Genomic DNA, 16,261 nt, shown 5'->3' with positions numbered 1-16,261 from the left:
AATGTGCAGTTTGCTAGACGGGATTCCTCTTCCTTCTCGTCCCCTCATCGGGTCCTTTTCGTTCTCCACTATCGTTTGTCTTTTCTGACCTAACAAGGCTATGGATCCTATCCTGATTTGGTCACAGATCAGCCCTCCATCAGGTTCAGTCCTCAGCTCTGACACACAGGCCTGCCAGAGAAACCCTCCAAGCGTTGATCTTGCACCTTCTGTGTGCCTGCTGTCTAACTACTGATTACTTGGTCACTGCCTGATGGGGAACTGCATCAGCTCTGTGAATTCTTGCGATCTATTGCCTGGGAAAGGGCCTTGCACATTAAATGGGTAGCCCATAAATGGATGAATGGGGGTGGGGGATTAATGAGGGATTAATCTCATGAGGGAAACAAGCAGAACCACTTACAAAGGCTTAAGAACACAGAGGCCTGCTCTGCGGCCCAAGCCCCACTATGTGATGAAGTGCCATCAGATATTTGGTGCCATGGAGACTTGATGAAGAAAGGCTGCCAAAAACAGTGAAATTGTTTTTTATTTATTTTAATATTTAAAGATGAGGTCTCACTATGTTGCCCAGGCTGGTCTCGAATTCCAAGGCTCAAGAGATCTTCCCACCCTGGCCTCACAAAGTGCCAGGATCACAGGCATGAGCCACCACACCCGGCCAAGAGCACAATTTTAAAGCAGGACACTATGGCCTGATGGTCAGAAGCGAAGAGGGCCCCTCCTCCCTCCCAGGAGCCTGGCTTCATCTCAGAAAAAACAAGTCCCTCTTGCTCCAGAGCCTCAGCCCTGGCAGTTGTGTTGAGCAGATGCTGAGGAGAAGGGGACATTTTACTCCCTCCACAGCTGCCCCAGAGGGTCCCAAACCCAAGGCTGCTTTAGGGTTGCCCTGACGTGGCCATCCCTATTCTATGTCCAAGTGTCATTCATGGCTAAAGCAGGCCAGGGCCCCAAGGCAACCAAGCTCCACTCTCCTCTGCCCACTCCCACACACCCTCCTCTGCCCCAGTGTTCCTGTGGCTTCCTCCTGGGCAGGGAAACCAGAGCCATTCTTGGACCAGGGCTGCGGGCTGAATGAGGGCAGGAAGAATGGGGGGGACAGAGGGGAAGGACAGTCCAGAAAAGAGAATCCTCCACAACCTGTGGTCTCCCACTGCTTCGGTAGGAACCTTGTAAACACAGCAGCTGCCCTCCCCAAGGAAAGTCTTGAAAGAAAGGAGAAGCTGATCAGATTTAGAGACTGAGGAGTCTGGGCCTCCAACCCCGAGCTACCCGGACCTAAAAATTCAGACTCCCACTTTGGGAGACCAAGGCAGGTGGATCACTAGGTCAAGAGATCGAGACCATCCTGGTCAACATGGTGAAACACCATCTCTACTAAAAATACAAAAAAATAGCTGGGCATGGTGGCGCGTGCCTGTAGTCCCAGCTACTCGGGAGGCTTAGGCAGGAGAATTGCCTGAACCCAGGAGGCGGAGCTTGCGGTGAGCCGAGATCGCGCCATTGCACTCCAGCCTGGGTAAAAAGAGCGAAACGCCGAGTCGAAAAAAAAAAAAAAAAAAATATTCAGACTCCCATCTCGTTAGCCCTTCCCCATATAGACCAGCAGGTGGCACCACCAACAGGGATTTCAAAACCAAAACTAAATTAAAGTGGAAACTCAGATCTTTTGTTTATGCAAATAGTTCATTCCCTCCAGCATTCCTCCGGGAATGGTCCCCCCTCCACTCTACAGAAAACCCTCCCATCCCTGCTGTGCATGACCGCGGCCTTCCTCTGCACACAGTGCATGAAGAGGCTGTCAGAAGAGCCCAGGACTCAACACCGGCCTTGAGAAATGTGAGTAAGGGTGGTGGGCACCCATATGGGAAGGAGAAGCCAGGGGAAAAGCCAGGGCATGGGAGGCAATTCAGGGAGACAGGAACACCCTGCCCTCCCTACACACCTCATCAGTCCCACTGTGCACACACGTGGACACACACCAAGCATGACCCATCCCTCCTCCTAACGACCAGAAGAGAGAGACCTTGTACATAGAGGCTCATGCCATGGTCCTTTCTTCCCTCTGGGCTCACAGCAGGGAGCATCGAGAGGAGGGGACCCCCTACCCAGGAGGGGACCCTCTGTGCATGTATCCCACACTCCACCGATGGTTTCTCCCAGACACTTTTGCTGAGCCTTTGGGACCCCTTTCAGAGAGCCATGACTGGAAACCCTTGCCCCTCATTAACTGGCCTCAAGCCAGTCCTGTTCCTGGAAGGGGAGGGGAGGGATGTGGCCAGGCAGGGGAGGAGGCTGGGGAGGGAGTATGAGGGGAGTGTGGTGGCCTCTGGACTGGACACTGCCCTGGGGAGGGACACGGATGCAGCAGCTGCAGAGGCTGCCCTCCCCCCACCACCTGCCCCTGCAGAGAACATGCCCGTGAGGTCCAGAATGGGCAGAGAGGAGAATGCCCAGCAGTACGGCCATCTCATCCCCTGCCACGGCCACTACCCACATGGCAAGCGTGCTGAACCCCTCCAACTCCAGACTCTCTCTTCTGTTTCGGCAGGTGGCTCTTGTTCCTCCTGGTGCCGGCCCTGTTCTGCAGGGCAGGAGGCTCCATTCACATCCCTCAGAAGTTCTTTGGGGAGGTGACTTCCCCTCTGTTCCCCAAGCCTTACCCCAGCAACTTTGAAACGACCACTGTGATCACAGTCCCCACGGGATACAGGGTGAAGCTCGTCTTCTGGCAGTTTGACCTGGAGCCTTCCGAAGGCTGCTTCTATGACTATGTCAAGGTAGGGGCAGGGTGGGTGGGCAGAGGCGAGACAAAGCGGGGCTCTCTGAGATCTGGGGTTGCCCTGCATGGCATGCACACCCCCAGACATAGCCCAGCCCTGCAAGAGCTGGTGGCTCACTGCATCTCTGAGAGCCAGGGGCCCTGGGTGCGACACCCACTGGTGTAGAGGTGAGCACTGAAGGGAGAAGCACAGAGAAGAGAGGGACAGGACCCACTCAGGAAATTCACTGTCCACGGAGTCAGGAAAACCTTCCCCACCTGCTGTTCAGCTGAGAGTCTTTGGGAAACCACTGTGCCTCAGCTCCCTTGTCTTCAAGGAGAAGATCACCGTGGCTGCCTGCCTCAACAGGAACACAGGGACATGAGGAGGAGAAATGTGTGCTCTGGTAGCCCAGGAGTAGCCTTCAGCAAGGACATCGCGCACAGAACCCTCACCTCTGTGACAACCAAGGGTACCTTCCAGGACCCGTCTTTCTATATCCAGTAAAAATGAGATTCAGGGCTCAAGCAGAGCCTGCGAAGGTCCAATAACTGTGAAGGTCCAAACCATTCACAGGAGATCTCTGGAATTTACGCACAAATAATGGGAAATGGCACGTCTTCCCCGCCAAGAGGACTCGGCCCATGTGCAGTGTTGGGGGAGGGTGTTTGGTGGCAGGGCAGGGAGAGGTTGAGGCGGCTGTGAGGAGGAAAGATGAGGGACTAGGCGATACATGCTGATGCTGAGACTGGTGGGCTTCAGGGCTCGTGTTCAGCCGAGGGCGTCAGAAAGCACTTGAAGTATGAATGGTTTGATTAGGCCGAGGGAGAATTGGAAAACAAAAAAAAAAGCAGAGCTCTCCAGGCTCTGGCAATGAGGGGAGGGGAGGTAAAGGCTGGGTAGAGACAAACAGGCCACAGGAGGTGGTGGGGATGGAGAAGGACCTGAAACCTGCCAGAGGAGCAGAAAACAGGGAAGGGGTGAGGTACCCAGTGCAGGACAACATGACAAAAGTGAGTCAGTGGGAGACTCAGGGAACAGTTGAAAGTCACGTGGGGAAGGTTGCAGCAGCCGACCCCAGCAGGTAGTGACCAAGTTGGAGCCTTGTGGTGCATGATTTACTCTGCAGGCCCTAAAAATTCAAGACAGGGAGGTCCGTCACTGAGCCACCACATGGCTCCACTCCGAAACAGGTCTTCTTCTACCCCTGTCCCTCCTCCACCAGATCTCTGCTGATAAGAAAAACCTGGGGAGGTTCTGCGGGCAACTGGGTTCTCCACTGGGCAACCCCCCGGGAAAGAAGGAATTTATGTCGCAAGGGAACAAGATGCTGCTGACCTTCCACACAGACTTCTCCAACGAGGAGAATGGGACTATCATGTTCTACAAGGGCTTCCTGGCTTACTACCAAGCTGTGGGTGAGTAGCGCCCCTACGGATCCCTTTTCTCTGACCTCAGCCAAATTGAATGGGGGCCAAGAAAGGGAATCTTAAATCCAAAGAAGCAGAAAGCCTGGTCGGGCGCTGTGGCTCAAATCTGTAATCCCAGCACTTTGGGAGGGCAAGGCAGGCGGATCAATGTCAAGAGATTGAGACCATCCTGGCCAACATAGTGAAACCCCGAGTCCCCGCCAAGTCTTTACTAAAAGTACAAAAGATTAGCCTGGCGTGGTGGTGGGCGCCTGTAGTCCCAGTTACTTGGGAAGCTGAGGCAGGAGAATTGCTTGAAACCGGAAAACAGAAGTTGCAGTGAGCCAGGATCCCGTCACTGCACTCCAGCCTGGTGATAGAGCAAGACTGTCTCAAAAAAAAAAAAAAAAAAAAAAAATCAGAAAGCCTGGCTTTCCTTGTTCCTCCACTCAAGAGAGCTTTTCCTAAAGAGGCCTGTCAACCTGGGCTCTGTCACCATGGAGCAATCCCCAGAGAGCATTGGAGAAGCCTGGAGGTCCAGGTGGCCTAGAGCTGCCTTTGTCTTTAGGCCTCTGGTGAGTGACCTCCCTGAGTTCAGAGCCACTGCCCAAGTCTCCCAGCAGTAGCTTAACCCCGTCCTTCCTGAATGCCTTCCAGACCTCAATGAATGTGCTTCCCAGAGCAAATCAGGGGAGGAGGATCTCCAGCCCCGGTGCCAGCACCTGTGTCACAACTACATTGGTGGCTACTTCTGTTCCTGCCATCCAGGCTATGAGCTTCAGGAGGACAGGCATTCCTGCCAGGGTGAGCCAGAGTGGTGTGGCAGGGAGGCAGGGGTTGCGCCAGGGCTTTTTTGGCCAGCCAGAGCGCCCCCTGATGCTCTGCGGTTCTGCTGTCACAGCTGAGTGCAGCAGCGAGCTGTACACGGAAGCATCGGGCTACATCTCCAGCCTGGAGTACCCTCAGTCCTACCCCCCTGACCTGCGCTGCAACTACAGCATCCGGGTAGAGCGGGGCCTCAACCTGCACCTCAAGTTCCTGGAGCCTTTTGAAATTGATGACCACCAGCAAGTACACTGCCCCTATGACCAGCTCCAGGTACAGCCATCCTACCTCTGAAAGCCCCTTCCTCCCCTTCCTTCTGCACTTGGCTCCTCTTGTCTTGATTCCTCCTGGATCCCCTGGCCAGCTGAGGCAGGAACAGCCAATATCAACCATGGTCTGGGCAAGTTACCACACAACTAGAAGTGGGTCATGGGGATCCCTTTTCGCCTTCCCCTGAAAACACACATAAGACAGGATTTCATCACCACCACAACCACCCTGGCCACCAGGCTGCTACCCAGTTGGCCCTGTGTAAAAATGTCCAAGCTGAAAAAAATATTCTCCCTCTCTCTCCCCTACTAGATCTATGCCAACGGAAAGAATATTGGCGAGTTCTGTGGGAAGCAAAGGCCCCCCGACCTTGACACCAGCAGCAATGCTGTGGACCTGCTGTTCTTCACAGATGAGTCGGGAGACAGCCGGGGCTGGAAGCTGCACTATACCACTGAAAGTAAGGCTGCCTGGGGCCTCCCTCAATGGCCAGCAATGGGAAAGCGGTGGGAAAAAGGAAGGACAAGTGGCTCTGAAATAAATATGTCCTCTGGTCTCCCCAATAGTCATCAAGTGCCCGCAGCCCAAGACCCTAGACGAGTTCACCATCATCCAGAACCTGCAAACTCAGTACCAGTTCCGGGACTACTTCATTGCTACCTGCAAGCAAGGCTACCAGCTCACAGAGGTGAGAGCCCGGGGCTGAGGGGAGAGAGCTGGCCCAGTATCACAGGAGGAATTCAGATGATGTGTCCACAGAGGACTTAGCCTCATCCCAGCTGGAGTCATAGGTGTTTCAGCTAAATGAGTCCCCTAGTCCACCAGCTCTCAAACTGGCTGCCCACTTAAAGCAGAGTTTAAAAATCCTGGAAGATTGCTGGAGCCCAGTCATTCAAGGCCACTGTGAATAGCCCCTGCGCTCCAGCCTGAGCAATATTGCAAGACTCTGTCTCTAAAAAATAAAAATAAACAAATAAATAAATACTGAGATCAGGGGCCCCCAACAGGGACTCTGATTCCATTGGTCTGGAGTGCAGCCTGGGCATCAGGACTATTTGAAGGTACCCAGGTAATTCTAATGTGCAGCCACGTTTCATAACTATTGCCCTAGTCCAATAACTCAAGAGAGCTGAAGGAAGTGAAAAGTAAGGGCGGATGTAGTGACTCATCAGCATCACATAGTGATTTTGTGTGGCAGGGACTAGGACCCAAATCTCCTGCCTCCTGCTCCAGGGCTCTTTTACACATGGTGGTGGTCTCACCCTGGGCCCATCATCCTGTCCTCAGCTTTGCAGATTCAGGAAGAAATATGCTTTTATCCATTGATCAACCTCACAAAAGCTGGTAAACTAAAAAGTCTCTGTCTCTCTGGACAGAGACCCATGACTGGACATCCCAACCTTGTTCACTAGGTCCACTGGGAAGACTTAATCAGAATCAAACAAGAGACCTTTGATATGTCCTTAATTCATAGTTCATTCATTTAATGCACATTTAAAGTGTCTACTGTCCTAGATGTCAGAGGTTCAGTAAAAAGAAACCCACATAGTCACACAGCCTTTATGGAGCTCACATTTGAATGTTGCATCGAGCCAAGTTCACCTGATGCATTGTTCTTTACTCCACGGTGCTGCCAGCTCCATCAGGAGGGTGGGTGTCCTGGGTCTGGAAGACTGGAGACTGACAATCTCCTGCTCATATCGCAGCCCTCCCTTGCCTGTGCCACCCACTGCCCTTCTGCCTTTGTCATTCACATCACAGAATTTAAAGCAAGTCCCATCATTTCTCCCATCACCTACATTTTACTCAGACACTCTAGTTCTCAGACACATTCTCTTGCAACCTTTTCCAGGGCTAACCCTACAGAATGATTTTTGGTCTTTTTGTTTTGTTTTTGAGACAGAGTCTTGCTCTGTCACCCGGTGGCACGATCTCAGCTCACTGTAAAAATTCGCCTCCCAGGTTCAAACAATTCTCCCAGGGCAAGCTACTCAGGTGCCTCAGCCACGCGAGTGGCTGGGATTACAGGCATGTGCCACCATGCCTGGCTAATTTTTGTATTTTTAGTAGAGATGGGGCTTCTCCATGTTGCCCAGACTGGTCTCGAACTCCTGGCCTCAAGTGATCTGCCTGCCTCGGCCCCACAAAGTGCTGGGATTACAGGCATGAGCCACCACACCTGGCTGATTTTTGGTCCTAACAAAACTCATTCATACTGTCCAGTAACTTTTCATTTCAGAGACTGCCGTTTCCTAGTCTTGTCCCTGCTCAACAGCAACATCACTTCACATACATCAGGGTCTCCAGCACCTTTCAAAGCAGCGAGGTGGCACTAGTATTTTAGAGAAGGCCTTTGTCCTTAGGAAAACTGCAACCCAGGAGAGATAAAGGGATGCAGGCCTGGAAGCTGGGGACACCAGCAAGAGAAACATGGTTCTGCCCTGGAGCACAGGCTTTTGTTTCGATATAGAAAACAGTCAAACGGTGGCTTGTGATTTTTTAAAATTACAAATTGTGGGATTCAATTGGACCTCAGTGGGAACGGGCCGCAATCTAGAGAGAGAGGATGATCCCGTCTGTCAATTAGCCCTGCTCTGACTTGCTGCGGTGTGGCCCAGTGCTCCTGTCGGTAACTCAGGCTGGGCAGAAGGAAGAAGGAGCCACATCCATGGGGAGCCGAGGGTCTGAGAGCCTGAGACATGTCTTTGTATTTCCTTCCCCTGCCGTGTGGGGAGGGCAGGAAGGGGAGCTGCATTGCCTCTTGGCACTGATGGCACCTCTATCCTCTGCCCAACAGGGGAACCAGGTGCTACACTCCTTCACAGCTGTCTGCCAGGATGATGGCACATGGCATCGTCCCATGCCCAGATGCAAGAGTAAGTTGCAATTCAGGGATGTGACCCTGGGGACCTCCTACCTCCAGCCTTGAGGACCTGGGTCAAGAAAGAAAGAGGGATCCAGACTAAGCCTCTTTTTAAGAGACCCTCCCCCTGACTTGTCCTTTGATGCCTATGGCCCATCTCAGGGATCAGTGAGCCCTCTTCTCAGCAGGATGGATGGGCTCTACCCAGAACTGAATTTCACTCCATCCAACTCCTGTCCATTGCAAGTGCCCTCAGTGACTATTTTCTAAGGTTCTCAGCCTGCTCTGCAAGCACACAACTCACATTCCCCTCACTGAAGTTCCAGCACAGTCATTCTCAGCTCTCACCGTGCCCTGTGTTCTCTCCAAGTCAAGGACTGTGGGCAGCCCCGAAACCTGCCTAATGGTGCCTTCCGTTACACCACCACAATGGGGGTGAACACCTACAAGGCCCGTATCCAGTACTACTGCAAGGAGCCATATTACAAGATGCAGACCAGAGCTGGCAGCAGCGAGTCCGAGCAAGGTAGGGACCAATGCAAATGGAAATTTCCTCCTTCCACCCCTTGGGACATCCTCTGAGATTTCGCCTAGTAGATCCCTAGGGAATACATATTAAGGTATCTGCCAGGGCACTGGCTTCAGGGGCCTAAATTATAGTGCTTAGAGGAAACTAGTATGTTTGAAGAAGGAGGCATCTGAGCTGATGCAAAGAAAAGATTCAAATCTCATATACATCTTGCTGTCAACACATCATCCCCACTACCACCATTGCCTCCACCACACCCCCACTGCTACCCTCACTACCAGTTAACAACACCAGCATCTCTACCAACAGCATCAACACCAGCACAATCACCACCATCACCGCCATCACCACAATCAACACCATTACCAATACCACCATCATCACTATCATTATCACCACCATTACCAACACCACCATCAGCACCACCACCACCACTAGCACCACCATCACCATTACCAACATCATCATCACCATCAACACTCAAACCACCATCACTGTATCACTATCACCATTACGAACACCACCATCACCACTACCAACACCGCCATCACCACTACCATTATCACCACCACCATTACTAACACCATTACCAATACCATGGTCACCACCACCAATGCCAACACCAACACCAGCATCACCACTACCAACACCATCATCACTACCACCATTACCAACACTATCATACCACCAATACCACCATAAATCACCACTACCACCACGAACAATACCACCATTAACAACACCACTGTCACCACCACCAACACCACAGTCACCACCACCGTTACCAGTACCAACACCATCATCACCACTAATACCACCAGCACCACTACCACCATGAACAATACCACCATTAACACCACTGTCACCAACACAATCACCACCACCATTACCAATACCAACACCATCATCACCATTAATACCACCATTACCACTACCACCATTACCACTACCACCATGAACAATACCACCATTAACAACACCACTGTCGCCACCAACACAACACCACAATCACCATCCCGTTACCAACACCAACACCACCATCACCACCAACACCATTACCAACACCATCACCACTAATACCACCATTACCACTACCACCATCACCACTACCACCATGAACAATACCACCATTAACAACACCACTGTCGCCACCACCACAATCACCACCACCATTACCAACATCAACACCACCATCACCACCAACACCAACACCTCAGACTTCACCACCATCATGACCACTATAGCTAAGTCAGTGAAATTTCCCCCTCCATTCTCCCATCTCAACCTAGTTGTGATTTTTTGCGCTTAGTTTTACTAAATGACTCTTACTCATTAATGTGTATTTTTCAACCTTTTTTAAATATAAGAAATCACATACATTATAGGTTTGAAACACAACAAAAAAGGGAAAAAAGTCTAGATTATAAATAGTATTCGTTAAGAGATGGGCTTTGGAGTCAAACAACCACTCGCACCTTGGTTCTGGCACTTTGAAGTTACATGACCCTGTGCAAATTATTTAAGCTCAGGTTTCTTCATCCACAAAATGAGAATAACAACACACACCTGCAAATGTCACTGTAGTGCTTAAATGAGATCATGCAGATAAAGTGCTTAGCAACAAGCATGGCACGTTTTCAGCAATCAGATGTAGCTACAATTATTGTCTATGATTCCACCACCAAGATGCAATCACTGATAACATTTTGATATATTCCTTCTGGTTTTTATGTCTACCTTCACAAACAGGAATCACAGCAAACATTTATTAATGTTAAGGCTTCTGATTTTTTTTACTTGACATTAAAAGAAAATATATGGCTAGAGCCTCTGAACACTTGAAATTCTTTCCTTCTAGAGTTGAGCCTTTGACCTTTGACCCTTGTCATGTTGGTTCCTCCCTGCCCTTCTCCCCATGGAGCACATTCAGTACTCTGGCCTCTGCAACCTAGTTTTCTTACCCATCACCTCCAAACTTGATTCTTGCCTCCTCTGCCCTCAGGGGTGTACACCTGCACAGCACAGGGCATTTGGAAGAATGAACAGAAGGGAGAGAAGATTCCTCGGTGCTTGCCAGGTGAGTGGAAACCCTCTGGGGCCATCCTCAGGGTCTTTTGCAGCCTGCAGGGCCTCAGAAGCAGCATGACCCAGAGAAAGGAGACAGAGAAGGAGAGGAGAGGGGAACATCCCAGGAGAAAGGGAGAGAGGGAGAGAGTGCTGGATTCAGTTCTGAAATGCTGGCATTTTCACTACGCAGATGGGAAATCAGAGAATAAAAACAACAGGAGACACTCCAGGAAGAAATAAGCAAGAACAAGGAGCTGGTCCTGGTGGCTCACACCTGTGATCCCAGCACTTTGGGAGGCCGAGGCAGGCGGATCACCTGAGGTCAGGAGTTCGAGACCATCCTGGCCAACATGGTGAAACCCCCGTCTCTACTAAAAATACAAAAATTAGCCAAGCGTGTGGCACATGCCTGTAGTCCCAGCTACTTGGGTGTCTGAGGCGCAAGAATTGCTTGAACCCAGAAGCGGAAGTTGCAGTGAGCTGATATTGCGCCGCTTCACTCCAGCCTGGGCAACAGAGCAAGGAGTCTGAAAAAATAAATAATAAATAAAAATAAACAAGAACGAGAGAAGAGGCTCTCAATAGGCCAGTTAAGGAGGTGTGAGGATGGGAGGAGAAAGAGAAAAGAGCCAGGAGCCGGGAAGAGAGAGCAAACAGGGAGCTGGCTGGCCGCGGAGGGAAGAGGTGTGGGACCTGGAGCTGACTTGCCCTTGTCTTCCCTGTCTCCCCCTCAGTGTGCGGGAAGCCCGTGAACCCCGTGGAACAGAGGCAGCGCATCATCGGAGGGGCAAAAGCCCAGATGGGCAACTTCCCCTGGCAGGCGTTCACCAATATCCACGGGCGCGGGGGTGGGGCCCTGCTGGGCGACCGCTGGATCCTCACGGCTGCCCACACCCTCTATCCCAAGCAACACAATGCGCAAAGCAACGCCTCCCTGGATGTGTTCCTGGGCCACACAAATGTGGAAGAGATCATGAAGCTGGCAAATCACCCCATCCGCAGGGTCAGCATCCACCCCGACTACCGTCAGGATGAATCCCACAATTTTGAGGGGGACATCGCCCTGCTGGAGCTGGAAAATAGTGTCACCCTGGGTCCCAACCTCCTCCCCATCTGCCTCCCCGACAACGAGACGTACTATGACCTGGGCTTGATGGGCTATGTCAGTGGCTTTGGGGTCATGGAGGACAAGATTGCTCATGACCTCAAGTATGTCCGTCTGCCCGTAGCTAATCGAGAGGCCTGTGAGACCTGGCTCCGGAGAAAGAATAGGATGGATGTGTTCTCTCCCAACATGTTCTGTGCTGGGGACCCATCTCTAAAGCAGGATGCCTGCCAGGGGGATAGCGGGGGCGTTTTTGCAGTAAGGGACCGGAACACTGATCGCTGGGTGGCCACAGGCATCGTGTCCTGGGGCATCGGGTGCAGCAGAGGCTATGGCTTCTACACCAAAGTGATCAACTACGTGGACTGGATCAAGAAAGAGATGGAGGAGGAGGAGCAGGACTGAGCCCAGAATTCGCTAGGTCTGAATCCAGAGAGCAGTGGGGAAAAAAAAATCTGACCAGTTGTTGATAACCACTAACAGTCTCTATTAAAATTACTGATGCAGAACGACCCTGTGTGAAATTCTCTTTCCTACAGTCCCATTGACGTACTTTACCTGAAACAACCCAAAGGGCACCCTTCTTTCTTGTAAGGATTGCAGAGGACACAGTTATCAATCTCTAGCTGTCACTTTTCTTTTCCACTTTTATACCATTGGATCATTGCATATAACTTTTTCCAAATAAAATTTTATGAGAAATGCCAGTGTGCAAAATGAGTCAAAAGTTGTATTTAATTTATATAAAAATATTTTAAGGAAGGTCATATTTAAAATACTTAAGAAAGCAACAAGAACAATTAAGTTTATGCACACATTTACAATTAGGGTTATGGATAGCAGCAAATATCTGTGTTTTGTTGTGATTGTACAATATAAAGAAAATCCTGATTTTCCCACATGCATCGTTGTAAATATAACAGCTTTTTTTTTTTGAGACAGAGCCTCACTCTGTCACCCAGGCTGGAGTGTAGTGACGTAATCTTGGCTATCTGCAACCTCTGCCTCTAGGTTCACGCAATTCTCTTGCCTCAGCCTCCTGAGTAGCTGGAATTACAGGCACCTATCACTACTGCCCAGCTCTTTTTTTTTTTGGTATTTTTAGTGGAGATGGGCTTTGCCATGTTGGCCAGGCTGGTCTCAAACTCCTGACCTCAAGTGATCCGCCTGCCTTGGCCTCCCAAAGTGCTGGGATTAAAGGCTGGGAGCCACCGCACCTGGCCTATAACAGCTTTTTTTAAACAGCTCAGCTTCCAATCTCTAAATATTCCTTAGGCAAAGAGTGCTATGAAATTTTGGGGGTTTTTGTTTGTGTTTTATTTTGTTTTGTTTTGTTTTGTTTTCTCCCCCCGGCCCTGAAATTTTTCTTTCCAAGTTGAATCACTAACAATATTGTTAAATCACTTGTATTCTTTAAGATACCTTTAAAGATCAGAGAAGGACCCAGAGCTTGGATTAAGCGTTATTAAGTATTTGCAATAGAACAGTATCACAACGTTATTGCACAATTGACTGTTCCAGACTTGTTTAAACAATTTTACATGACCCAGCACACACAGGCCTGAACTTAAGAAGACCAGCAGAGTTGAAACATTCCCAAGTGATGAGTGTTTTTTCAACTTTTTTTTTTAGACAGAGTCTCATTCTATCGCCCAGGCTCGATTGCAGTGGCTTACTCTCAGCTCACTGCAGCCTCCGCCCCCCGGGTTCAAGGGATTCTCATGCCTCAACCTCCCAAGTAGCTGGGATTACAGGCACATGCTACCAAGCCTGACCAAAGTGATGATGAGTTCGTTTATAAGCCCAAATGCAGGTCCACAATCCCGTATTTGACACCCTCAAGGTCAAGTACTGGTCAATATTCAAGATTCTATAGATTTCAAAATGTAATACACTCTATTATAGGATGTCCCCAGCAGGGTCCAGAGCAGCACCCTGTAATAAAATAGATGAACAATTCTTTGCAAAAAAATTTAAATATTCGTAATAAGTGAAATAAATAAAAAAAAAACCTCTAAATAGCTATCCATCCATTCAGGTCAGATTTTGCCATTAAATAAGTTTTGGTGTCATAATCACAAAAGCACTTTCCATTTTTAGATCATTTTGGATTTCAGAAATGTGGACCTGTATAGGCAGAAATTACAGAAGAAACTTTTCCCACAGCCTACACAAAAGCATACAGAAATGGTGTGTAATACACTTAAGGAGTATACATTTATTCCAGGTTGGTTTTTTGTTTTTTTGGTTTGTTTGTTTTTTTGAGACAGAGTTTCACTCTTGTTGCCCAGGCTGGAGTGCAATGTCACAATTTTGGCTCACCACAACCTCCACTTCCCAGGTTCAAGTGATTCTCCTGCTTCAGCCTGCTGAGTAGCTGGGATTACAGGCATGCGCCACCACTCCTGGCTAATTTTGTATTTTTGGTAGAGACGGGGTTTCTCCATAGTGCTGAGATCACAGGCATGAGCCACTGTATTGGGCCTATTCCAGGTTTTTAATGATTACAAATGTTTTCAGAAGTGAAGCTCCTTCAGCATTCTACCAAGGACTGGAGTGGAGTGGAGTGGAGATGAGGGTAGTAAAAATGAAAAAAATAAACAAAAACCACTGAGCCATATTATTCCTTTTTTTGTTTTTTATTTTTTTCTGAGATGGAGTCTTGCTCTGTCACCCAGTCTGGAGTGCAGTGACAAGATCTCACCTCACTGCAATCTCCGCCTACCTGGTTCAAGCAATTCCTGCCTCAGCCTCCCAAGTAGCTGAGACTACAGGCATGCACCACCACGTCTGGCTGATTTTTTATTTTTAGCAGAGATGGGGTTTTGCCATGTTGGCCAGGCTGGTCTCGAACTCCTGACCTCAAGTAATCTGCCCACTTCAGCCTCTCAAAGTGCTGGAATTACAGGCATGAACCACCACGCCCGGCCCTCTTACTCTTATTTAATAATCAGAGGAGTTCCCAAGAGAGTCATATGATTCCTCTGACCTTCTCATTCCCACTCCCCTGACCCAAACTCACATGTGTCTTATTCTCAAAGTGCACTGGAATAGGAAAATACAGACAAAACCAATGATCTGTGAATAGACAGTTCACAGAAAAGAAAATATAAATTGCTTTGAGGCTTTGGGGCTTAAAGCAATTTATATTGCTTTTACTCATAATAAGGAAAATATTTAAATAAATAAAATTTCATCTTTTACCTATAAGATTGGCAAGAAATAATATACCATGTTGTTGAAAAGGTAGAGAAAGAGTCACTCTCACACATTGTTGTTTGGAATGTATATTGGTACAAACCCTACAGAGAGCAATTTGGTAACAGATAACCAAAATTACAAATACATATGCCTTTTCACTCACCAATCCACTTCTAGGAATTTAGCCCACATTTTCTCACATATGAAATAAATGACACATGTAGGTTAGTCATTGCAGCATTGTTTATAGTAACAGAATATTAGGACCCTGCATTCTGAAAGGTATCTGGTACTGAAGTTTCAGGTAAATTACAGAATCTCCAAATAACAAAATACAATGTAACCCTTCAATCTTCACTACAGACAGCATGGTAAGTGGAAAAAAGTAAAATGCAGAATAGTGTGTATAATACACTACCATTTTCATATATAGCTGGGCATGGTGGCACACTCCTGTAGTCCCAGCCACTTGGAAGACTGAGGTGGGAGGATGGCCTGAGCCTGGGAGATCAAAGCTGCAGTGAACTATGATCACACCACTGTGTTTCAGCCTGGGCAACACAGCAAGGCTCTGTCTCAAAAATAAATGAAATGAAATAAAATGCTACTATTTGTATACATAGGAGTAGGCATACACCACTTACATATGTATAAAAGATCACTAGAAAGATGCACAAAAAATATTGGTGGCCTCTCGGGGCACTGGCAAAGTTATCATTGTATGCTCTTTTGATCTTTCAAATATTTAAACATGTAGGTGTTTTATCTAGTCAAAAAATAGATGGTGCTCTTTAAAAAAAAAAAAATAGGCTGGAAGCAGTGGCTCACACCTGTAACCCAAGCACTTTGGGAGGCCAAGGTTGGAGAATCGTCTGAGCTCAGGAGTTCAAGACCAACCTGGTCAGAACAAATTGGTGACATCAGATATAATAAAGATAAATAGAGAAAAAAGAAAACTTGAAAGAAGACCAACCTGGGCAACATAGTGAGATTCCACTGCTACAAAATTTTAAATTAGCTGGCCATGGTGATGTGTGCCTGTGGTCCCAGCTACTCGGGAGGCTGAAGTGGGAGAAATACTTGAGCCCAGGAATTTGAGCCTCCAGTGAGCAATGATTGCACCACTGCACTTCAGCCTGGGCAACAGAGCAAGACCCTGTCTCAAAAGTATATATAGAAAATAAGAATTTAAAAATTTTAAAGGAGTAGCCTCACTGAAAAAGTTGACAT

At 48.7% G+C, this 16,261-nt stretch overlaps 1 protein-coding gene across 1 annotated transcript; it reads left to right on the top strand.

Annotated features, from left to right (window-relative positions):
* The first annotated feature begins 1,726 nt into the window (after window positions 1–1,726).
* Window positions 1,727–12,339, top strand: C1R (complement C1r). Its single transcript, XM_035255585.3, has 11 exons — window positions 1,727–1,839; window positions 2,552–2,780; window positions 3,988–4,180; window positions 4,829–4,975; window positions 5,073–5,269; window positions 5,579–5,726; window positions 5,833–5,954; window positions 8,064–8,142; window positions 8,500–8,655; window positions 10,661–10,735; window positions 11,460–12,339. Coding segments are annotated over exons 1-11 (2,124 nt in total). The 5' UTR covers window positions 1,727–1,837; the 3' UTR covers window positions 12,236–12,339.
* Window positions 12,340–16,261: the final 3,922 nt, after the last annotated feature.

Source organism: Callithrix jacchus, chromosome 9, assembly GCF_049354715.1.
Source record: "Callithrix jacchus isolate 240 chromosome 9, calJac240_pri, whole genome shotgun sequence".
Lineage (NCBI taxonomy): Eukaryota > Metazoa > Chordata > Mammalia > Primates > Cebidae > Callithrix > Callithrix jacchus.
Note: the sequence above shows the minus strand (reverse complement) of the source record. Positions and strands in the feature narration are given on the sequence as shown.